A 24,765-nucleotide genomic window follows, 5' to 3' on the forward strand; every position below is an offset into this window, starting at 1 on the left:
AAATATCAAAAATGTATTTGAGACTTGATTTAAACGGCAGCAGTTATTTAACTCTTTCTACACACTTTATTGTTTGTGGAATAATTGGCTTCATTTCCGTCCCTCAAACATTTCAAAATATAATTTTGAAACTCCATTCTAAGGTAATTCAGAATTTTGTTGGTAAAAATCTGAATATAAATTCACAGTTGGAGAACGAAAAACATTTTAATCCGTGACGATGAGAAAACTCACTTGTAGAGAGATTTATATATGTAAAAACGGCTGGTATAAGGAGAGAAAGCAATATATAGAGGAGTGAACAACGTTTCGAACTTTTTTGGTCATCGTCAGGTTCACAAAGAAAGAAAGGGTTACTGATCGATAGCTGACCACATGTTTAAAGGCGGTTGTGTAATTGAGTGTAGGAATATAAAGGGTGTGTTTAGATGTTGGATATATTTATTAATATAGGTATAAAGGTGTTTCTTTGTATTGGTTTATTTTGGGCTTGAGTTATTATATAAGTAAGGATTCTTTAATTTCGCATTTGTTTCTTTATTTTGTATTTGGGTGTTTCCTGTGGTTATGCTGTCATTTTTTGATTTGCAGTGTTCAAAAACGTGTGAAGGTGACTTTTTGTGTTCTTTGAATCTGGTTTTCATTTTCCTACTTATGTATCCAATATAGAAGTCGTGGCAGCTATCACACTGTATTTTATAAATAATGTCGGTGTTGTGTTTGTCAGTGTAGATTTTACATAGTATAGACCTTAGTTTTGTGCCTGGTTTTTGGATAAATTTGGTATTAATTTGTTCTGCTGATGTCGGGAATATATGGTATGCAGCCGTATGTGGTTTTGTGATTTTTTAAATCATGGAGTATATTTACTTTTGTTAGTTAATTTTGCTTTTTGTCTAGGTGTGTGCTTATAATGTTTTCTACTGTTTGTGGAGGAAATTTGTTGCTGTTGATGAAGTATATTATTTTCTCTAATTCATCGTTAATTTTATGTGGTGAGCATAGTTTTATGGCTGTGTTTATTTGGTTTCTTAGTATGTTGACTTTTTGTTTTGTTTCGTATGCTGACTACCAAGGAATGTATAGTCCAGTATGGGTGATTTTTCGGTGAATTCATGTTTTAAATTGTGTGTCGGTTCTTGTAATTTTGGAGGTTAAAAATGATATTTGATTGCTTTCTTCCTGTTCACATGTGAAGTTAATGTTGGGATGTATAGAGTTAATGTTATTGAAAAAAGTGTGTATTCTGTAGATGTGAATCCTGCAATCGTGTCGTCTACATATCTGTACCAGTATAGTGATGGATGTATATATGTCAGGCCAATAGACAGATGAGTGAATCAGTATAGATCGTACAATTTGTATATTGTATAGTTTCAATATGATTCAGGGCAACAGAAATAGCATATAATTTGGCAGTGAACACAGAAACTGTAGAGGTGATTATGTGTGCTACAACCGAACTGTAACAAACCATGACAGAGCCTACAGAGTAACCTGGTTTTGAACCATCTATATGCATGGGAATGGATGGATCGTTTGAAAGATGTTCAGCAAATAAAGAGTGATATTTCCAAACAGAAGTACTGGCCTTCCTCTGATGACTCAAAGACAGGTCACAGTTGGGGACAGTATTAGCCATGGTAGAAGAGGCCGATCTGTTGATACTGCTATGCTATTCAAAAGATAGATCCAAGTTTTCTGCTTGTGCCCAGATATGAAGGCAAAAAGGAACAATGGCAGATTTTCTACTGTAAAAAAATGTGACCCACTGAGGATGGAAAACACAACCCCAAGTAGGATGCTGTGGTAAAGAGAGAAGTTTGGAAGCATACACAAGAAACAGTTGCAAATGTAAAATATACAGAAGGGGTTCATGGGACTCACCATACAAACTTTGGACTGAAGAAGTACAAAATACCCAGTGCAAAGCCAAAGCCCCTGATGGTGGATAGGATCCACCATTTTCAGTACTAAGGTTCTTGCAGAATCATAAGCCATAGATTCATAGTCAAGTTTGGATCAGATAAGGGCACGATAAATTTTAAACATGGAGTCTCGATCCGCTCCCAAAGAGGTGGAAGAGAGGACACAGAAAATGTTCAGTGCTCTTATATATTTGAGATAAAGTTGCTTGATATGTGAAGTAAAGTTTAATTTACAGTCAAATATAAGACCTAAGAACTTCACCTCAGGGACAACAGGAAGTACATCATCATCAATATAAAGTTCTGGATCTGGATAAATACCCCATCGGCAGCAGAAATGTACACAAACAGTTTTAGGGAGAGAAAGTTGAAAACCAGTTGCTGTGATCCACTTAAGCATATGACTGATTGCAGTTTGTAGCTGCTGCTTAATAAACATGTTTGATGACTGACGTGAGATGTGAAAGTCATCAACAAAAAATCCATTTGCAACTGTAGGGGTCAGTTGTTCACTGATGGCATTAATCTTCATAATGAAAAGTGTGACACTCAGAACACAGAGGGACTCCAAGTTCCTGTGAGAAAAAGCAGGAAAGTTTTGAGCCCACACAAATCTGGAATCGACGATTCATTAAAAAATTATTAATAAAAAGTAGCAAACTGCCACATAATCCATATGAGTGAAGGTCTCGCAAGATGCCATATCTCCATGTTGTGCCATACACTTTCTCTACATAAAAAAAAACAGAAACAAGATGCTGTTCCTTCAAAAAGGCTTCTCTGACTGATATTTCAACGCAAATTAAGTGGTCTGTCATGGAGCATTGTCTTCACAACCCACACTCAGTGGGTGAGAGAAGGTTGTTTGATTCAAGAAATCAAACCAGATGAGCATTAATCATCCTCTATAAGGTCTTACTGAGACAACTCATCAAAGCAATGGGACAGTAATTCAAAGGAACCTTTGGATCCTTCCCAGGTTTCAGAATAGGGAGTACAATAGCTTGGCGCCAAGCATCAAGAAAGATACTCTCCTGCCATATCCTGTTAAAGACAGCTAGGAGAACAGTAAGAGAGGTAGGAGAAAGGTGGTATAGCATTTCATAATGTAAGTTATCAGGTCCAGCTGCCAGACCGATGAAGCGCAAGTTTCAGTTCCACCAGTGTAAGAGGGTGATTGTAGTCATAGGGATGATCAATCAAAAAGGAAAGAGGGAGATGTTCAAATCATATTTTAAAAGCTAAGAAGGAAGGGGATGAGTTTGAAGAGCTAGATACATAAGCAAAACATTCACCAAAAGTATTATCAATGCTCTGAGCACCAGCAACTTCATAGCCATTGAATATTAAGATAGAGAGGGGGGAAGAAGTATACCATCCACTCACCTTACGGATCTTGTCCCATATGACTTTTGAACTGGTGGATGAAGAAATGCTGGAGGTGTATTTAATTCAAGATTCCTTCTGGCTTTGACGTCTAATTCGCGAGCCTGTGCACAAGCTTGCTGTAAATTCATTGCAGTTTGAAAGTGTCAAATATCTACAAAATGTATCCCAAGCATGCTTCCGAGCTTTTTGTTATGGAACAAGCAGAATTCCACCAAGAGCAGAGGTGCCGTGGGAAAGATGTTGAGGTTTTGGGGATGCACTGAGCAGCTGCTTGGACAATACAGTTAGTTACTGCTGCTACACAATTATCTATCGATGATTTACATAAGATGACAGGATCAAGTTCCGAAAGAACAGTGAAAGAGGCACACGGGTCAGGTGGCACTGACCACGGTCAATCTCTCTTAGTATGGTAGGAAAATTATCACTACCCTGTGGAATGATGCCAACCTCCCAAGCAAAACAAGTGAAAAGTGAAGAGGAGTAGACAGAAAGATCTACAGCAGTAAATGACTGACTGGGTGCATGAAAATAAGTGTAAGAGCCAGTATTTAAGAAAGACAGGTTGTGATTCAGGAGCATATGCTCTATAGCACAACCCCTCATATCAATACTAGAACCACCCCAGAGAGGATTATACCCCTTAAGATCCCCCAAAATTAAAAAGGGGGTTGGCAGTTGCTCAATGAGGGCATCAAGGTCTGAATGGTTATAATTTTTAGAGGGATAAGGTACAGAGAGAAAACAATGATGGTACGACCCAAGGAGATATGGATGACTCAGTCTCCAAGGGTGTATTCAATGACAAGGACCAGGTGGGCACATGTTGATCAACCAGCAGTGCTACTCCTGCATGTCCTTGTCCCACACATGATTTGTCATTTTGGTATAAGAAGTATTGTCGAATTGTGACTGTATTAGTAGGTTTCAAAAATGTTTCCTGCAAATAAAGATATTTGGGATGATAAAAGTCAATCAAACCCTTGATGTCATTCGCTTTTGATTGAAAATCTCAAGAGTTCCATTGGATTAGCATGGTCATTTTTATTTATTTTGGAGGATAATATGGCCAGGAGACCTCCTGCTTGTGACTGTGCTTTTTTCTTTACTGGATGTGAGTTGGTCACTCTCTTGTGATCCTGCTTTGGATCGAGTAGGTACATTGGTGTTTGTAGACATACATTCCAATTGTTGAGGACGTGAACAAATGGTTTACTTTTTGGGGTGTCAAGAGAAGAAGACCCCATGGAAACATCTGGGCTTGAACAAGGAGAAGTTCGGCAATGACTGGAAGATGTGGTAGAAACAGAGATAGAAGTAGATACTGATTTGTTAACTTTGTTGAGTTTGGAGGGCATCAAATTAAGATGCCCTGTTAAGAATTCTGTATGAGGCATGGAAAGGTCTGTCTGGACTCCTACTGTAGTAGTGGAACAAATTACAGCAGCACAAGTTCGAGATGGAATTGGAAATAGTAATTTCCAAGCCTCTGGGTAAGTAATATTGTGAATTGTCTTTAGACATTGTACTTCTTTCTCTAACTATTTAGGGAAAAAAGTCATACAAGAAAGATGTGGACCATTACAGTTAATATAATGCAGTTCTAGTTGGCATTCTAAAGCATCATGGTCTTTACTTACACAACGGGCACATGTCTAGGAACCATTCCAAGATGTTTTGTAATGACCAAATTGTTGACAATGTAAATATCTAACAGGGTTAGGAATACAAGGCCATACCTTACAATTCAGATAACCTGCCTTGATTGTGGTAGGAGCACGTGATGTTGTAAATGTTAATATTAGAATATTTGTCGGCTCCATAATCCCGTCTCTATGAGTAAAAATGAGGTGCACGGCTGTAACTCTTTGGCTGGTGAAACCTGCAAGGAACTCTGACTCTAGAATGGTGTTTAAATTCCTCTCAACTATAACTCCTCTGGAAGAATTCAAAGTAGAATGAGGAGTAACCTCAATAAGTATATCCTTAATGGCCTTTGATTTCAAGAGGAGTTTGGAATGTTGTGATGAAGCTGTTTCTGCTAAAATGTCCTCAGACCGTAATTATTTTTTTTTACTGATTTAGGTGAGCCAGCAAGCCCTTCTAAACCCTTCTGAATAAACAAATGGAGAGATCTGCCCTAAGGGTTTTTCAGGTAAAGAATGTGTAGTTAAAAATCGCAGGACAGATTTAAGTTGTGAGTTTGACCATACAGTCATCAATGCTCGGTCATGTGCCAGCAGTCAGATTTTTCTCTATGCTCTCATGCTTTTTTTGTTTTTTTTATTTGAAAGGTATCCTTAATAAAAAAGAAGAATATTTTGATTCTTACTAACTCTACCTACCAAGGAGCCCTACAAGGAGACACAGTACAGTGCCAAAGGTAACTGCAGTGATGCTCGAGTTTTGTGAGCACTACCTGAACACCAGCAACAGATACAATGTTCACTACACCCGTTGATGACGTTCTATACTGGCACTCAGTTGACCATGGCCCAAATGGACTAGCCAATTGATTTGGGGGGGAGGCCACCCAAAGACTGCCTGTCTACAGGAATTCAAGGCCAAAGTGGCGAGTTGGAGTTGGACCCCTAAACCACCAGGATCCTCTCCTCCCTTTACAGGTCACCACACATGGCAAACGTTTAGATTCCAGGTGAACTGAAAGTAAAGAACCTTCTCTGGGAGGTTCCCTCACCACGTACAGGAATCCACATCAAGGGGGGGGGGGATGAGTGCGTGGAGTCATTATCTTCTTGGTAGTAGAATCCTTTACCAATAATATCCAAACCACTAGGTACACTATCACAAATCAGAAACTGGTGGTATTTATGCTGGTCCATTACTCAAACTATTTTCCAAATATCTCCTGTCACCACAGCAGAAAAACACCCCCAAGCCATCACATTCCCTCCCTCATGGTAAATGGTAGGTGCCAAGTATTGAGAGAAGTATCTCACTTTTCCTCTGCCAAATGTTCAACCTAAGCTTTGATCCAGATATTTCAATTTGGTCTCATATGTCTATAACACCCTTTTCCAAGAACAAACAGTCCAGTTTTGATACTTGGTAGCATGTTTCAGTATACTGACAATATTTGGAGATGGGAGTAAAAATTTCTAAACTGCAACATGACCAAATATTCCGTTCTTGAGTTTTCTTAATACTGTAGATTTGGATACTTTTCAGTCATTTGGTACATGGTAATTCTTATGCCTGACATCAGTGGCAGTGTTTTTTCTGTCCCAAAGGCCCCATAAGGTACTGAATATCAGTATCATTGCATTTAGATGTTCTCCCTCTTCCTTTCCTACTTTCAAAATTACTAGTCTCAGTCTCATGATTTAGGGTGTACTTAATAGTGTTTGGAGAGCATTTAAAAAGTTTGCAACAATTTGTTGAAGAATCCAATCAACATCACATGAAGCTTTTATGTGAACTCTTTGTTCTTGTGACAATTCTCTATACTTTTTGAGCTACTGCATAATAAAACTTAAAATATAGTGTTAAACAGTGTTTTTAATCAAGGTTTGTTTGTGGACTACTGTTAAAATGATTTCTTCTAGCATATACTAATACCACATGTTAGCTCCTTGCTAGCTTGTTTCTATATAATTAAACACAATGCATGAGGTACTATGACATGTTTGAACATGATGTTCATTCAAGCAGAACCATTACAGTATGTCCTTGGTTCAAGTATGAGAATTCTAGAGAATAATGAGCATTCTAGTCCTGGCTTATTCATTTGTTAAGAGCAATCAGTGAAGCATTACCATAGTGATAAAAGTTACATTTTAATAGCATAAAAGAATTAGCCTCATAAGATAGAAAGAATAAAAAATATTCCTTTGTTCTAACAATTTGCACAGTATTGTATATTTCTTTTTTAAAATAACTATTTCTGTAAAACGTACTGTATTTCTTCTGAAGTACTAAATAAACATAATAAAAATAATCAAATGAATAATATAACCAACCTATCTTTCAAACATTATTTTGAAATTTAGCGCAAATAAAGAGAAACCTGATATAATCTATCAGCAATTAAGATAATTATTATTTAATATTATCTAAAAGTTTAATTTCATCTTAAGTACACAGATGTGTCACATTGTTATTCTTCAACCTGCTATTTTTTAATGAGAATCATTCAAACATATATGGGAGGGAATACACAAAAAATCATAAGTAATAATGTTAAATTTCACATTAAGCTCGTCTAAAAAAGTATATGCATTGAAACTGTTAACTCACTTGAATTAAAGAAAGAGGTCTCTGAAGTGAATGCTTCACTGCATACACTTGAGAACGGTTCAGGCAAGTTTGGAGCAGAAAAATGTTTAGGTAATTGACAATGCAAAATGACATCTTCCACTTCATGTCCCAGAAGCTGATGATAAATATAAGCAGATACACAAGTCTCATCTATGGCAAATTTTCTCAAAGCTGCTTGCATTCTATGTTGAAAAATAAAATTACCAAAATTTAAATGCAAATATACAAGTCCCATTTATACCAACTAATTATATCAAAACAAAATAAACAGCATATAAAAGATCTATAAAACTTAGAGATGAAAAAATCATATGCCTCATTAACATTGCTCTTTTCTTCAAAATTTTATTTAAATCACAATATCAGCAAAATGTTATGAAGGCAACATTACACAATTTTATTTTTATTATTAACCATTTCACAATGGGCTCAGTATAGTATATACGAGTTAAGTATCCATGACCTTTTGATTCAGTATGTAAACCTTACAAAAACTTTGTATACATTTAGTAAAGATTGCAAGGCTTTTGTACACATAAAACCTTTTTTTTTTAATTGAAATAGTTTTACTAAAAATTTGTTCATGAAAGTAGTGTTTCATTACTAGTTTGAATAGAAAGTGATACAATTATTTTCTCTACCTTAACTATATAGGGCCTGTCAATTTAACTGACCTCATAACCACCATAAATAACTACGAAATAAATTAGTTATGATGACCTTTGCACTTGTATGCTGCTTGCCATAGGTTACTAAGCCTTTTCAAATTTTGCACATGTAGGATGCGAAACCAAAATATTTTGAATATATGTATACATTTGAAATTAATAACTCTACTTATACCATAAACTTCCACTACAAAACTTATTGACATAAATTTATAAACTAGCAGTTCAATAAAATTTTGAAAGCAAGTCAAAGACAATGGCAAGGCCTTTAACTCATGACCCATCAAGATACGATTAATTAGATGTAAATGAGTTATGGTTGTTTTATTGACCGAAATATACTCAAGGATTAGAGCTTTAAGTCTAATGTTTATATCTTAAAATCAATAAAAGATATTTTCACTAGAAAACTACGATTCATTTTGAAAAGATATTCATTATTTTCTCATGATTTTTGCTGAAAAGATCAACATTTAGAAATGCTACCACTGATGATGAAAAACTAGTCCATCAACTTGAAAACAGTTTCTTACAGCAAATGTTTGTAACTGAAGCAATTCTTCTTGTAATGTATTTGAAAATAAATATAAAATGTCAGTATAAATTACTGTAGTGTGACATACATATATCACAATAATATTCCAGATGAATGATCACACTTAAGACTATACAAAAAAACTAAAAAAATCATTTGTAGTGAAAAAATTAATTCAATAACATTATACTTATATTTTGTCTTTAATGCATCTTTTACTTTCTTACCAACCAACCATAGTAATGGCCCTAGTTGGTGAAGCATGACATTTAGTTGTGCTGTGTGTGCAACATCACAATAGCCCTGATAATAACCAAAATAACTTCTGTCTTTGCTGCTCTTACACTAGTACTCATTAAGAACAGTGTACAATAGCATTTCAACTATATATTGTTAACTGTATGTCACTGCCAACAAGGCTCTTCAGTACCAAAGGAGGTTACAAATACACACACACACACACACATACACAGTGTTCAAAATATCTTATATGTGCATGTTCAGTAATAAACATTTAATTCTTGCAAGTTTTGGTACGTACACATTTCATCTTCATTAAGGTACATTGAACATGGTAAATTATTGGATACAAACATTTTATAGTTTGCACATTATGTAAAAGTAACTAAAATACACACTAAAAGGTATAAAATAAATTAAGAGAATCAAATAAACATAGAACAGAAGAATACAATGATATACAGAAAAATTAAGAATTCAGAAAAACACTGTCGAATCTCATATGCAAGCCTGTAAATTTATTTTTTATATTTTTTTTATATATGATAAATGAATATTGTGAAATAGTTATATAATCTGTTCATTTTTATATGAAGAAAAAGCAATTTACCATACATATACAGGTTTACGTACCTGATTCAACAGTTTTATATCAAACTGCTGTTACTACACTCTTATTCTCTACTTTCTTAACAGAGCATATAACATCTTTTCTAACCACCTCACTTTTTATATTGAAATAACCACCTTACAAAACATTAAGAAGTAATGGTTTATCCATGCATTTCATTCAAGTTAAAACATGCAACTTCCTTTCTCCAAAAAAATCACACCAATGATAAATACCCATTAAAAAATGGTTATTCCTTCACTTAAATCACAAAATATTTGAAATGTTTTATCTACAACTTCAGCTATAAATGATATTGAAATCATCATTCAAAATACAAAATATATTCCAATCTAAGGACGTATTACCCAGAGTCCCACGTACTTCAAGGATCATACATAAATACACGTTATAGCTGTAATGCTATTTGCATTGGCAAAACTATGTGCTAATCGCACTTGCAAGCGAGCCTATAAACATATGGAGGGTATCAAGCTGAATTGGTTAAAATTGATCAAATCCATCATATTCCACAGTTTGCACACATAGTGAAAACACTAACCACCCTGATTTAATTATGAATTTCAAAGAACTGAACTTTTAATTAAAGAAAGTTTCCATTTTAAATGAGCTCCCAAATCTAAGTAATAACATAGCTTTACTACAATTAATCCTATTCTGAATACTTGTTTAGTATTATTACGTTATTTTATTTTACATTTGTTTATCTTTTAGTTTATTTTGTAGTTTGTATTTTAATTACTTTTATAGAATTTTTAGATGAAATGTATATTCCAGAACATCTAAGAATTAAAGTATTGTTAATGACCATGCATGTGTCATATTTTCTTGTTCATCATTAAACTTGATTGCAGTTGAATGAATATATTGCTAGTATTTGAAATATTTATGGATGTGGTGGAGAAAAAGTATAGAAAGTAAATAAAACAGGAATACTATTTCTTTATAATGTGAAAATTAGATCAAAATACGGCAGTATTTTGATAGTTTATGCTGTGAATGGTTGTTATCCAAACAATTATAAAATGACACACAAGTGTGAAGCCTATAATAGTAAAGGTAGACATTCTGTATCCAGTAGTAAAACATAGATCCAGTCATGGTTCCCAAACCTGAAATACAAAATGATAAAAATGTACAACTCAAAGTTTTGGCTGATCATGGATATTATGAAACACAATAATAATATTTGATAACAAAGGAGCTGATGGAACAACCACAACTACTGCTTGATCTACACAAAGTATCAGTATAGGCATTTTTAAAAGTTGTATGAGCTTATGCAAAAAATGAGAAAGTAAATGGTAGCTGAACAACTTAGTTGAGTTATTGGGAGTAAAAAAGGACTTCTGTAACATCACACAAACAACACAGCATCTACAGTACCTAACCAAATTCACAAATCCAGTTTTTATTAGTTTTCAGGGCCAACTGAAAAGATATGTAATATAATTCATAATGCACTAGTAATATTTAAATTTCTTTCACATCAATAGCTTCAAAAACTGATTAACAAAGTACTATAATGAAAGGAATATTAATATCCAATTAATCCAGTATTAAAATACACACCTTTATCTTATCAAAAACACAATTGATGAATTACTGGTCAAAAGATATTGATTTCCAGATAAAGTCAACTACAAAGTTGGATGTACATTCCGAAGGAACTCCCAAGTTTGTTTTCATTTCAATACCAACTTCTTCACTATAGTCTGTTACAAAGTCAGTAAAGAAGTACAACCATTAAGTTTTGTTTTAGTGGACTAAATTCAGTTGTTAAAATGGATAAAAAACTTTGAGAAAAATGCACAGTAAAAATTTATTTGTCTTCAATTTTGAAAATTTTAAGCCACTTTTACTCAAAAAAAATTATTTTAAAATAAATAACATTTTGGAAGGATACTGTCTGGAATCTTGATCACATGGCCAACCCCAGACCATGGTTTATGAAGTTCTCCCAAATATGTCTCAACTCATCACCATGCATCAGTCTCATGTCTAAAAAACAAAGTAATAAATACATTTCAAATCGTAAATAACTATTGAGTAATTTAATAATCCTATTTACAATACATGGATTTTAACATCTGAATAATCAATTTAAGTACCCGAAAAACATAAATCTCAAATAAAATATATGATAAAGTTTTTGAAGAATACAATAATATTCTTCTTGACATAAAGTTCTGAAAATAAATCATAGCTGTATTATCATTTGTAAATTTATAATAAATATATAAACCAAAATATGAAAAAGTAATTTAAATGAATAAATTGAATTACAGGCAATAAAAAAAGACAGATTTCAGTTACCAAAAAATACCTGTATCCAATTTGGCAATGGTAGAATAGGCAATAATTTTCTTGTTCAATCCAATATCCCATCGCACTTCAATATTATCTTGAGTCTGGGATTCCTTTAATTTCTTGTCATAATCTGCTTCCATTTTCACAAGTGGTCCAAATATGTTTTGATATTGATAACCATCTTCATATCTGAAAGTATAATATACCTCTACATTTATACACACAACAATAGTTCTTCAATTCAGTATACGAGAGAATAAAACCTTTTTCATTTAGCAATGATGCACCTTCTAATGCAAGTTATATCTGCATTTGTTATGTGAAGTCCACATTCTTTGCTTTTATATTACTAAATGCTTAGAAACTTTTGATATTACAATTAGACCAATTATTACAATCATAACCTACAAAAAATAAATTGTTTTATTGTTATTTATCACTTTAATTACAATGCAGTATAATGCTTAACTCTGTACAAGGTTGATAAATTTGACTAACCTTATAATGGCAAGAAATAAAACTGAAAATCTAAAATTCGCCTTTTTCTCTTTCTAGAATGACTTCAAGCTTTATAAATAGATGCATATTGTTACGAGTTTTACTTATTCTTGATGACAAGAAACCCACTTGAAATAAAAATGGGTCTCAGAACAGCTGGTACAGGTATTAAAACTTATTTATAAAGAGAGAACAACATTTCGACCTTCCTTGGGTCATCCTCAGGTTAAGAAAGAAAGAGTTTGAATGCGATCGTAAACAGACATGTCTTAAGGACAAGAATATAAAAGGGTACGGGGTTGTAGGGAACATTGTTCTCTCCTTATCAATAAAAGTGTTAATACCCATACCAGCCGTTCCGAGAGAGATATTTATATTTATATTTCATTCTTTCACTGCCCTCTGAACCACATCAAACTACCAATATTCACACCATTATGAATTATAAATCATCTGGGGAACATGGAGCTCATGATACATTATCAAATTACATTACCCACAATGCTACTCTGAAGCACTCGTATGCGTGTTGTGCCTTATGAAAAATTTTAATTACATTATTATTTATTTTACCTAATCTGACCTTAAATAATTTAAAAAGAGACCTCAATTATTTTTACATTTCAGTTACTTTTACAGAAATAAATAAAGAATAAACATGAAAAACAAATTACCTACCCGGGTTTAAATAAAAAGAACTCATGCATTAAATATTTGTTTTTAAAATAATCATAATTCTAAAAACAAGCAAGACACTTTTTAGTCTCCAACATACAATAAAATACCAGTGAGCTACTACATAAAATTAAAGTAATAAAATACACCAGATGAAACTTGAAAACAACCTCAAACTCTAGGGTTTGACGTACATCAAAGCATCACCCACAGTGGACTGTTTTGCAAGATTTAATCCTTACTTATTTAATTACCAGAAGACCAATTTGCATATTAAAGAACTTCATACCATCTACTGACAACATTTCCATAAGGTCCATCATCCTTAAACAATAACTTAAATTTACTTTTTTTAATATTTAATTGTCTCAATAGATTCATCTGTATTCATGCTAATTAAATTCATGGGGTGTGCTAAAATAATTATGATACTTAAATATAAAAAAAGTAAATTTTCAAGATGATCGATTTGATGGAAATGTCAGTAACACAGTATGAACTTCTTTAATATGCAAATTGGTATTCTGTTAATTGTATAAATAAAAGATAATATTTTGCAAAATAATACACCGAGGATGATTATTGATATATATCAAAACTGTTTTAGTCTCATCAGGTTTTTACTGTATTTTATTGTAATTTTGAGATTAGAAACTTTCTTATTTTCAGAATTATGTATTAAATAATCATGAATTTTTTAAACATTGAACATCACACAAGTGTCAAGGAGTTTTGAAACTACTTACCCAGGTCATCATATTTTTGACAATGGCACTTAACCCTACTTTTTTTTTTTAATTTTATATATTAATGGTAGTAACACACTAAATTTTTATTTAATTAAATAATGTATTAAATAAATAATAATAACAATTTCCCCTACCAATCATAATTTTTCTGATTTTCTAAATAAGTGACAAAAGTCATTAGAAATTCATCTAAGCTAGTCATTATCTTTCTCATGAGAAGGAAGCTTGTACTAGCAAAAAAAATGACAATTCTCTCTCTGTTCAGAAAACAATGCAATATAATAAATCATATGAATCATTTGAAAACCTTATCTTCCTATTAGTTACACAAAATGTAGTATTAAGTGTAAGACAGAACTATTAACAAATTCTGAAAGAGAGAACGTGACAGACAGGTATCACACAAGAGGAATAATTTCCTATTTGATGACTCGTTAACTATACAAGATTGAAGGTTACAAATATTATGGTTTGTCTCAGTAATGATCATTTTATATTGAGTAACTTGCATTAAATTTCATACTTAGTAGAGATGTAGTGAATAAAATACAGAAGATGGGATGCCTAGAGAAAATGTCATTTGTTACACTAGGGGATATTCAGGATTATTTTTAAATACTGCCTTATAAAATTAAGAAAACACATACCATTAAAATATGGATTATCAGCTACAATTTTATACAATACTATTTGGTATGATATAAACAATTAGTAGTTTAAATAAATTTTGAATTTAAATTATTAAAACATTTTGATAAACACAGTAAAAGACTCCTATGGCAATATGGTTAAAACCAAAAGTAGATAAATGTAACAGTTACATGAAAATATTTGGGTTATAACTGTAAGAATCCAATTATCTAATTTAGTCTATACTGCTATTACAATGCATTATTTAAAATGTTATGTGTTTAATTTAATTTCATTTGAAAAAAAAAAAGTGTGCTTCCAAATTTGTGTACAGTAATGTATGTCTGAATAACTGTGCTGAGCTTATGTACTAAGAGAATTGTGTGAACAATAAAAGTATCAAAAAAAAAAAACTTGGAATAAAACAAATAATGGGACACTTGCCAAATTTATTAATGAATACAAAAACAATTTTTCAGGGAAAAACTCTTCAATTTTCAGTGAGGAAAAAAACCCTGCAAAATCTATAAAATTTGTTAATATTTACACTTCTTAATAGTGTTAGAAAGTAAGTTAAATGAACCATTTGCAGACAAATGATACACACAAACAAACCCCATATGCACAGTGAACAGCAGAAAAAAGCTTTCATTCTAATACTTTTAAATCCATCTGCATCTGGTTAGTTTAAAGACTAGAATTTATCTAAACAATGTGTGTATGTGTAAGGAATTTATATAAAACTAAACATGCAGGTAGCGTTTTCTTTCTCTCTTTTTTTTTTTAGTACAAAATATTGAATAATATGCATGTTAATACCTTAATAGAACTTGTTGAGGTTCTTCATTAACACCAGGTTTCTGCAGATCTTGGAAAGTAGCATTGACATTTTCCTGTTAAAAACAAAAATTTTCATTTTTTTTGAATACATGTAGATTGGTTATCAAATTAATAAGCATTGTTTGATGTGTGTTTGTGTATAAAAAAACTTGTAGATTTCAAAACAGAATTTCAAAAATTAGCTTCCATAATTCTTCTAACTTATTTATCTGTTGCATATTGATCTGACATGCTTGAAGTTGTTCTTGCTCTTGTGTAACTTTAATCAACCAAGTCAGAATGGTGCAGTCATTAATTAAAGGTTTCCACTGCTCAGGATCCCTGCATCGCCAATTTCAAATTACCAGTAGCTTAGAAATGGATAAATAGTTTATATCTTTCACCCTCAGACAAAAAGTTCTTCATATGCAAGGAAAAAAGCATATCAATATTTCTACAAACACTTTCTTCTTCAAAAATTATGTTTTGTAGATATTTTTAAGTGAAAATTACAATCAAACTCTATTTTGTTTTTCAAATCTGATCAGAGATGCACAAGCAAAATAATATCAAATGTTACCTACAAATTTTCAAACTTACAATATTAATAAGAAAAAAGCTCTTATGATCTAGATTTCTGAAGAATAAACCATGTGGTAAAGTGTCTTTTTAGGTAAAGAGATTGAAACTTTTATCATTTATGTGATATTCACTGTAATTTTAGTTATTATAAGCACCTAAATAGTTACTAAAAAACATAATTAGCATGACAAATGATTTTTTGTAGCAATTCTATAGGTTTGAACATTTAATATTTTAAACAGTAAAACAGCAAAAAGAGGGATCCCATAATACCAAAGTACAATATTACTGGCCATACAAAAAATATATATATATGTTTATGTACTTGAAAGTTTCATAGATACAATAAAGTAACTAGAACTTTATACAGGTTGTGAAGTGAAGTAAGAATTTTACATGTCATAGTTCCAATCTCTGTTAAATTTACACAAAACATTTCTACAGCACTGAACGTATGCTTGAACAAGGCAATTTTAGGAAAATATTTTGTTTATTAGGTTACATGAAAAGCTGCACATGGGTTAGTTGTGCTAGTCTGTGATTTTGAGGTGATAAACATGAAAAAAGCAGCTAAGGAATAACAACCACTGTCAAATCAAGGGCTGTTTTATCAGACTGAATAGGGGGATTAGACCATTACTCCTACAATGCATCCAAAGTGTGGAGCATGAATTTTCGTTTCTTTTGGTAATAAGATAAAAACCATGGAACCTCAACTCCAAAATCTGGTTTGCTAATAATCTGGGTCCACTTATAGAAAGATTGACTCATTATTTTAAGTAATAATAAAGTGAAGCAACAGTAATTGCAACTGCATTTAAATAAGACTTTTCTTACAGATATCAGTGTGAACACTCAAATATGTTAACAATTACTTATATTTTAAAAAATAAACAAGCATTTATTCATGATATGATTCAAAATGCAGCAAAACAGCATATAAATGTTTACCATTTTACAAAAAAAAATTAAATTAATTTTTTTATAAGAATATGTATAATGGTTTCAGTATAATGTGTACCCACTTATGAAGCGTATATAGGAAAAACACCCTGCCAAAATATTAAATGATGTATAATTCATAACATTTATGGACTCACTACCATAGCTTTTATACTGCATATGAAATAAAAAAATGAGCAATACCAAGTTCATCAAACAAAAAAAGAATCACGCAATAAACAAAATGATGAGAAAACCAAGGTTAATGTTTTGATTAATATTAGTTTTCCTATATGTCACTTTAAAAACTTTACACATGGAATTAAATGCATAAATTTTTGGTTGTTTCCTATACACACAGTTGAAAAGGTATCCAACATAAAAGGTTGCTCATACATATTGTTTCTTTAAATAATTTTACTCCAAAATAAGTAAAATGTAAGTGCATCATGTACAAAAGTGAATTTAAAACATTTATTGTACACATTCTGAATGCTTCAAGTTTTACAAAATTGTAAATAAAAGCTTAAAGTAAAATTAAATTCTGATATGCATGTGATGACCAGTGTCAAAATATTCCACTTTATTTTAGATTTTAATTGGCTGGAAAACAAACGCCTATAAAACAAGAGAGTGAAAAATGAATTATTTATGAATATTCTGCAATAATTATTAAAACACGGAACAATTTGGTTTTGGACAATTACAATTCTTAAAATATAATTATCTTACCAATTCATATCTTTGAGGCTACTTTGTGCAGCACATGGTTGACGGCACAGAAGCATCACAACTGAATCGGCTTTTGCTGTAATGAAGCCAAGAACAAATACATTTCGGCAACCACAACTGTAATATCCCAAAACAATTTCTCCCAGAGGCCCATCTTTATGAAGAGTCACCTCTTTGCATTTGGCACGTACCAAATGATTGATTACATGAGTGCAAACAAAAAAATTGTTACAATAATGTCACATACCTTATCACTTTGTATTACAAACTGCCAACATGATTTTAAAATCAAACTAATATTTCCAGAAGCTATAATTATTCTATTGTAAAAATGTATATGCAGTAGATACTTACCTCTTCTACATAATAGCTTTTTTTGTTCAGCACTGTCTTCTACATGAATAAATGTTTTGGTCATCACTAGCATTCATACTCCAACATATTCCATGTGTTTAATGTGGTACAGCTGCAGTGTAGCATGTAAAAAAGCATGCGACAAGTCATCATTAGCAGCATGACGCACTGTTTTGGCACATCTAACTCCCTCTATACTGTATAATACACAATACTTTGAGATTAGGTTAAAAGATGTTTGGAAATAAGGAGGAAGGGTGGGAAGTGTGAAAAGAGGCAAGTCAGAAATACATTAAGTTCACAAAAATTATACCTTCTAAAACAATACCTTACGTCTTCTCACATAATAGATAGAATCTACTCGGAATAGGTGGAGGGACCAGCGCAAGATTTACCTATATGGGCAGCCTTCAGAAAGTGTCTGAAAAATTCTTATAGAATGTGATACCCTTTGATAGAGGAATATGCTTATGGGAAACCATATCATCTCTAAACCAAGTATGTTCTCCCATGTAACCATGACACAGATGATGTCATTCTCTTAAACCACCAAAGAAGAACCACAGAACAAACAGGAGATAAAACATGTCACATGCAGTGTGTATGGGTCATCTCACATAAGATAGAGAGAAAAACCAAGGTACAAGTATAGTAGAATAAAACACCAATAAGTAATGACAAAAACAAGAGACATGGATAGACAAAGAAGCAACAGAGAGGATGGCTGAAGCAGAGAATGAACAGGGAAAAAAAATAGTTGTGCAGACCAAAATGGGGCAAATAAAAGGACTCAACATGGTAGGGGTTGGATGAAAGGCATAACCCAAGAAAGAGGATGAATAGGAAGGTATGCATATCAGTAGTTGTCCATCCAATCCAAACCAACTGCAGTCACTTCCAGAACCAATGGATGAGAAACCAGCAATCAAAACAGAGATTATGGTTTTAAACATACATCACCCAATATCATTTTTAAATTCCTTTCCATTATATTCAAAATTTAATTAAACCACTTTACTACCAGCAAATTTTAACAAAATTAGCCTTATCAAGTATAATTCAAAGTCTTAAAGTTTTTATTTCTATATTTTAGGTCTCAACAAATATTTTCTGATCTAGAAATCAGTCCAAAAACAAGTGTCAAGTGTGCCTAACCTAATATCACTACAGTTTGTATTAGGAAATGAGGGCTACACTAACACCTTTGATTATCCACAATCCTTGATTACACTGGGGAACACTCATTTTGTTGCATTTAAAAAAAAAACCTGTCTATAGTCAATTTGAGTGTGTTAATTTCAAATCTGAAGTCGGTTTTTGATTGCAAGCTACAGATTTTATGCAATTTGACATTTTTATTTATTTTTTAAGGCAGACCATTGCGTTTTCCTTTGGTCCAGTCTCGAAGCATTTCTTCACAATTGTGGCACACAACATGAGGAGCCCATTGCTTGTCTTGATCACCAAGATGAACTTCAAAATATGCCTTGTAGGCACGCTTGATGAACGAGGATATGTTACGTCTCTGACGATTGAGTGTGTAGCATCCACATATGTAGTAGAAGGCATCAGGCTTGTTTCTGCAATGATATCTATTTTTGGAAGCCATGTTTGATCTGAAACAAAAGAAGAATGATCAAAATATTAGAAGCTATCTATATATATGGACGTGAAAATGCTTATACATGGTTTACGCAAGTTCACATTTGTACAATTTCATTAACCTCAAATTGCATACAAACTAGAGCTTGTAGAGAAAAACTAATTTCAGATTTGAAATCAGCACCTAAAACTCCTTCAGAATCAGTTAAAATATCCAATGCAACTCAAAGTTACTGAAAAAGTGTTCCCCAGTGTTATCAATGTTGTTTTTCCCTAAATCTTCTCAAAATAATTGTGCCATTACAATTTTAGACAATAATTTTGGAGAAACTGTGACTCAGAAATTAATTGTAGTTGTATGATATCCAGGGTTTACATGTGCAGTATCTGGCATGCATTCAAATTGTGAGTTAACTAGTTCAAGAGTAGCCTATTTTTATATGTTAAGACAAGAATAGAAAATAATTAGTTTGATTAACTATTTCATTGGTGTTTAAAAACATAATATACAACAACACAAAACATACACATTAACGTTTCTTAAAGATTTCAGTTGTCATTCACTGTTCTATGCTGCAAGGTGAGATCTCTTTAACCACAGATGCATGTCCAGGTTGTCTTGGGGTGTCACCCAGTTACACACTGTCCTCTTACCCACAGATAATTAGTACCTTCAGTCTGCTTTAACAAGGGCTTTATCATAGTAATTCTCAAGCACAAAATAGCAATACATTTTGATTTGTTTTTTTCAAACACTGATAGCATGTGAATGCATTTTGTGTCTATGATAGGAAAGTACCAAAATTTAAGAGCTATTTACCTCCATGTTAGCAATCAGATTCATCTAAAAGGGAACAAACAATCAAAATGGAAGTGTTACAGGTAAAAAAAAGTGTAACAAAAATCATGTAACTCAAGAAATTCAGAGAAATCAAGCATGACTGATTTTCATAATTTTTCATGATAATATGATAAAATACAGCACTTTTAATTATCTGCTGTTTCTCTTAACTGCAATTTTACTTATCCCAGACTGCAGCAGACAACTAAGGCACCATTTTATATACATATTTACTTTCACAGCAATGAATGCATGCAGATGATCACATATCAACTTCAGACTGTTGCATGAATTAACTGCCTTTCATCCTGTCCAAGTCTAAACATGCATAATGATGAATGAATTGAGAAAAAGAAAATAGTGTGAAATTAGTAATACACTGTATTACTGCAGCAATCCATTTCTGAAGAAAACAAAGTGCTGAATTCATTACTAAAATCTCAAAAACCAAGTTTGATTTAGGGCTCTATGAATGCAAAAATAGTTCTGGACTTCCAAGAGTCCAGAACTGTTTTAGATTCAAGTTCTATTTAGCACATTCTTACATAAGAATAAAATGAGAGAAAATAACCAAATGTGAAAATAAATTTTTAGTTGCAATGGCAACTTTGCATCCAGGATTTGTCAAGACCTGCTTTATTTTAAAATAGACTGCTGTAACAATAATTAACAATAACTGCTCTGACTTGAAGTGCAAAGTGGCTACAGCAACTGAACTTTAGATTTTATATACTTAGAAATGTCTTTCCTGTTGGCAATAAACTAAATGTACCTGCAGTTCTTTACCAGTAACATGATACACATTCTTAAAAATTAGCCTCAAAAGAGAAGCCATTGTAGAAATTCCCATGTTAAAACTATGCCATGCCCAACTACATAGTGAAAATTCTGTTACTAAACTACAGTTATGAGTTGAAGGACATACTTATAATCAATACAAAGAGCATACCTAATTTCTTCAAGGCCTTTACTGTACTAGAAAATATGGTTTTATATATCCCTTTTTAACTGAGGTGAAACGAGCCCGAGTCCATTGTTCAGTGCAGCATCTGTGGTGTTTGCCAATTTTTTCTCGCTTTCTATGTAATAATTTGATAGATTGCATTTAGATTTTTTTTTCATATTTTAGTTAATTATGTACATCTTTCTAAAATTTATATTTGAAATGTTTCATGATTTTTTGAAATTATCCTGTACATTGAATCTCTAGAACAGTTTTGACAAACTTAAAAGTGTATGAAATATCATTCACAGAGGCTAAACTGTACTGCCAAAGTTAACATTATATCACCTGTAGGCACTTTCTGATATGTCAACATAAAGAAATTAAAGATAAACAAGAGATGAAAATAAAACATTAAAAATAGACTAAAAATGAAAATATGAAGAAGGTGTGAAATTACGCATGTGTCTCCAAGAAGATATTAAGATTTTTCAATGACGAGTTAAAAGGTATGTACCTATTTCCATTTCTTAATTTTAAACACTTCACTGGATTATATATTAACCATAATAACTAGAGTTAGTTAGAAAAAATGACAAAAATATAAACATATTTACAAGTTTGTAGAGATTACATAAATGAAATACGAACATTTTATATAATCTAATTTTTATCATAAATAGTAGAGAAAATCAAAGTAATTTGTTTCATTTCTCTTAAAGTGCTTTATATTAAGAAAATTCTTGACAAATCTTCATCTACTAGTGTCATATTGGAACAAATGTAATGATAGTGATGGTACCATGATCATTAGTCACAGGGTTAATGAGGGTGGAAAATTTTATCTATAGAAAGCACGACACTCCAAAACCTTGGGACCACTCTGAGAATGATCTTCTTGGAATGAGATAACCAACTAGCAACAAGGATGAGAACAGCTATATAACCAGCCAACATGCAAATGTGCAATGAGTGATCTCACAAGATATTCAACATCCAAAAATAAAGACTGACACCAAATGCCCCCAGGCCAATAAAATGAACAAATGTCAAATAAAATGTATTATGACCAACTTGCTCCTTACAAATGGGAATATACAATCCAAAGCCCAGTTACCTGCAAAAAATTCCCAAAGAGTGATGTCGAGCCTTAACCTGACCAAAGAACAGCAACTTTGTGAAAAAGATGTATCTGGTAAAAGATACAACATCGAACAGAGAAGTGAAAGAGAAATGTTAGCTACTATGATGTCTCTGAGTCACTAATCAAAACTGACTTGTACAGAGGGTGAGAAAATAAAAATTGAATCCAAAGAATCCCCAACAGATCTTGCAATAACAATTTCAAACGTGATAAAATGTAGTTAGCAGTGAATGAAGGAAAGGATTTAGCACAGAAAACCATTAACTGCAACAATTAATATCAAAGTGGTGAAAGCCTGGTCCAAGCAAAGCAGGACATGAAGAAAATGCAAAGAAGAACAAGGTAATACTGAGTTAGGATACCTCCAGCCAGATAAGCTAACACATATATTTAGCTTTCACAAAAGAGAAGTGTGTGAGAGTCAGTTGCTTGAAGCAATGGAGACTAAGGTAGCCAGTCATCTATGTGACGAAGAAACTATATGTGTGAACACAACTGATGGGCAAAAGCATTGACCACCTAACAGAAATATTGGGAGTCACAATGAGACCCAGTGGTAAAATACAGATATAAACCTATTCCCCTAAGGAAAAAAACAAAGATAAAGTGTATCCTCAAGACTGCTGGTATGGATGTTAAAAGTTAATTAAAACAAAAGTACAGAACACATCAACCTTCTTAGGTCATCTTCAGGTTAACAAACAGAACACATTTTAACTTTAAGCAGGTTTCTTGTTATCACAAAGAACAAAGACAACAACAGGATGCAAAGGAAAATAGTTATGTGTAGATGAGTATCCACGATGTCCACCTTTGTCATCTGAGCAGAGTAAACTTGCACTTAAAAGGTGAGGAAAACTCCATAGTGAAATGAAGAAGGCTGAAGAAATGGTCAAAGCTGAATAATAATTAAGTGGTTTCAGACCTATTCAAATAATGATTTACAAAGAACCAAAAATAGAACCTCAGATAAGAGCAATGGACTGGTAAGATAACATCCTAGTTGAGAGGATGTTGTACCATTTCTAATGGATGCTAGTGAGAAAAATAATGCATCCCCAAGGAGAAGATAAGAAAAAGAACATAGGAGTAGTGGATAGACATGATGAGCAAAAGTGTGAAAGAAAGGATAATGAAGGATGGGAGGAAGGGGGTAAGCAACAAAGCAAACTAGGCATGGGAAAAGTACTTTACATTTTGAGAGTTTGATTTCTACAGTTGAATAAATGACTCACGGGTTACAGAATCCTCAGTAAAATGTGGTTCTAGCATGTAGCTAGGTTGTGAACTAAACAGCATGGATCATGAAATCCAAATAGGAAGGGTATAACTAACAAAGACAAAAGATATCAACAGGATATTATGTTAAGGAATAGTCAGAGAAAAATGTAAAAAATTCAAAAGCTTATCCTGTGATAGCAAGGCAAAGGAAAGATGTGGTAAATAGTTGTCCACAACGTCATTCAAACCAGACACCCCACTAAGTAGTACAACTGGCTCCGACACAGGGAACATGATATGTCGCACAATAGAATTTGCAACGAAAGATCAAAACAATGCCAATAAAATACTGGAAACTGAAGCCACATAAATGATGGTTATTGTATAATGAAACATGTTACAAAAGTATTAGTAGTTGTAACACATGTAAAATTCAAATAAAACTTATGGATATGAAACAAGTTCAATAAACAAATTATTACAAAATAAAACAAATGTAAAAACAACCAAAATATTTGTTTTAAACAAATTACATGACACACAAAAAAAAAAGAAAACGTCTGCACTCGAGTGTACCAAATAAAAAAAGGAGAGACTGTACTCTACAGTATAAAGTGAGCTACCTCTACCTGCATTAGGAGTTCGTGTGTCGTGCTCCTACTAGTGGAGGGTTTTCGCAAGCTTATTTACATACTCTTATTTACAGCTGCACCACATTAACCATGTAAAATAGGTGGGAGTATGAACGCTAGTAGCAAACAAAATATTTGCACATACAGAGGGCAGCACTATAAGAAATACTATTATGCAAGGTAAAGTATATCAAAAAATAACTTTGGCAATTATTTGGAAAATCATTTCCCTGTATTTCATCTCCAGCTTAATTTATATTAGCTCCATAACCCTCAATACCATTTTTAAAATGTTTTCTGTGCATTTCATAAAGAAATTAGTAAAAAACAACAGTAAACCATTGCTGATAGAGAGAGATCTGGATAGAATTGACAGAGATTCACAAATGGGATGAGTTTCAAACTGTGAAATAGTTTGTGAA

At 32.5% G+C, this 24,765-nt stretch overlaps 1 protein-coding gene across 15 annotated transcripts in view; it reads right to left on the reverse strand.

Annotated features, from left to right (window-relative positions):
• LOC143256269 (regulator of nonsense transcripts 1-like) overlaps positions 1-24,478 on the reverse strand; it is a 37,871-nt gene extending 13,393 nt beyond the window's left edge. For 4 of the 15 annotated variants that reach the window (XR_013031234.1, XR_013031233.1, XM_076513319.1 and 1 more), the window contains exons 1-9: positions 24,341-24,478; positions 17,961-19,576; positions 17,607-17,682; positions 15,351-15,424; positions 11,996-12,168; positions 11,576-11,670; positions 11,242-11,384; positions 10,704-10,781; positions 7,575-7,777 (exon numbers count right to left, since the gene is read on the reverse strand). Coding sequence is in view for 11 of the 15 variants with exons in the window: in XM_076513319.1 (XP_076369434.1) it covers positions 15,352-15,424; positions 17,607-17,682; positions 17,961-18,033 (222 nt within the window). In the remaining 4 variants the exon portion in view is untranslated. Of the gene's footprint in view, positions 1-7,574; positions 7,778-10,703; positions 10,782-11,241; positions 11,385-11,575; positions 11,671-11,985; positions 12,169-15,350; positions 15,425-17,606; positions 17,779-17,960; positions 19,577-21,352; positions 21,483-24,334 lie in introns of all 15 variants that reach the window. The other 11 variants (XM_076513327.1, XM_076513308.1, XM_076513300.1 and 8 more) reach the window with 8 other exon arrangements.
• Between the last annotated feature and the right edge of the window lie 287 nt (positions 24,479-24,765).

The sequence above is a fragment of the Tachypleus tridentatus genome, chromosome 1 (assembly GCF_004210375.1).
Source record: "Tachypleus tridentatus isolate NWPU-2018 chromosome 1, ASM421037v1, whole genome shotgun sequence".
Taxonomy (NCBI): domain Eukaryota; kingdom Metazoa; phylum Arthropoda; class Merostomata; order Xiphosura; family Limulidae; genus Tachypleus; species Tachypleus tridentatus.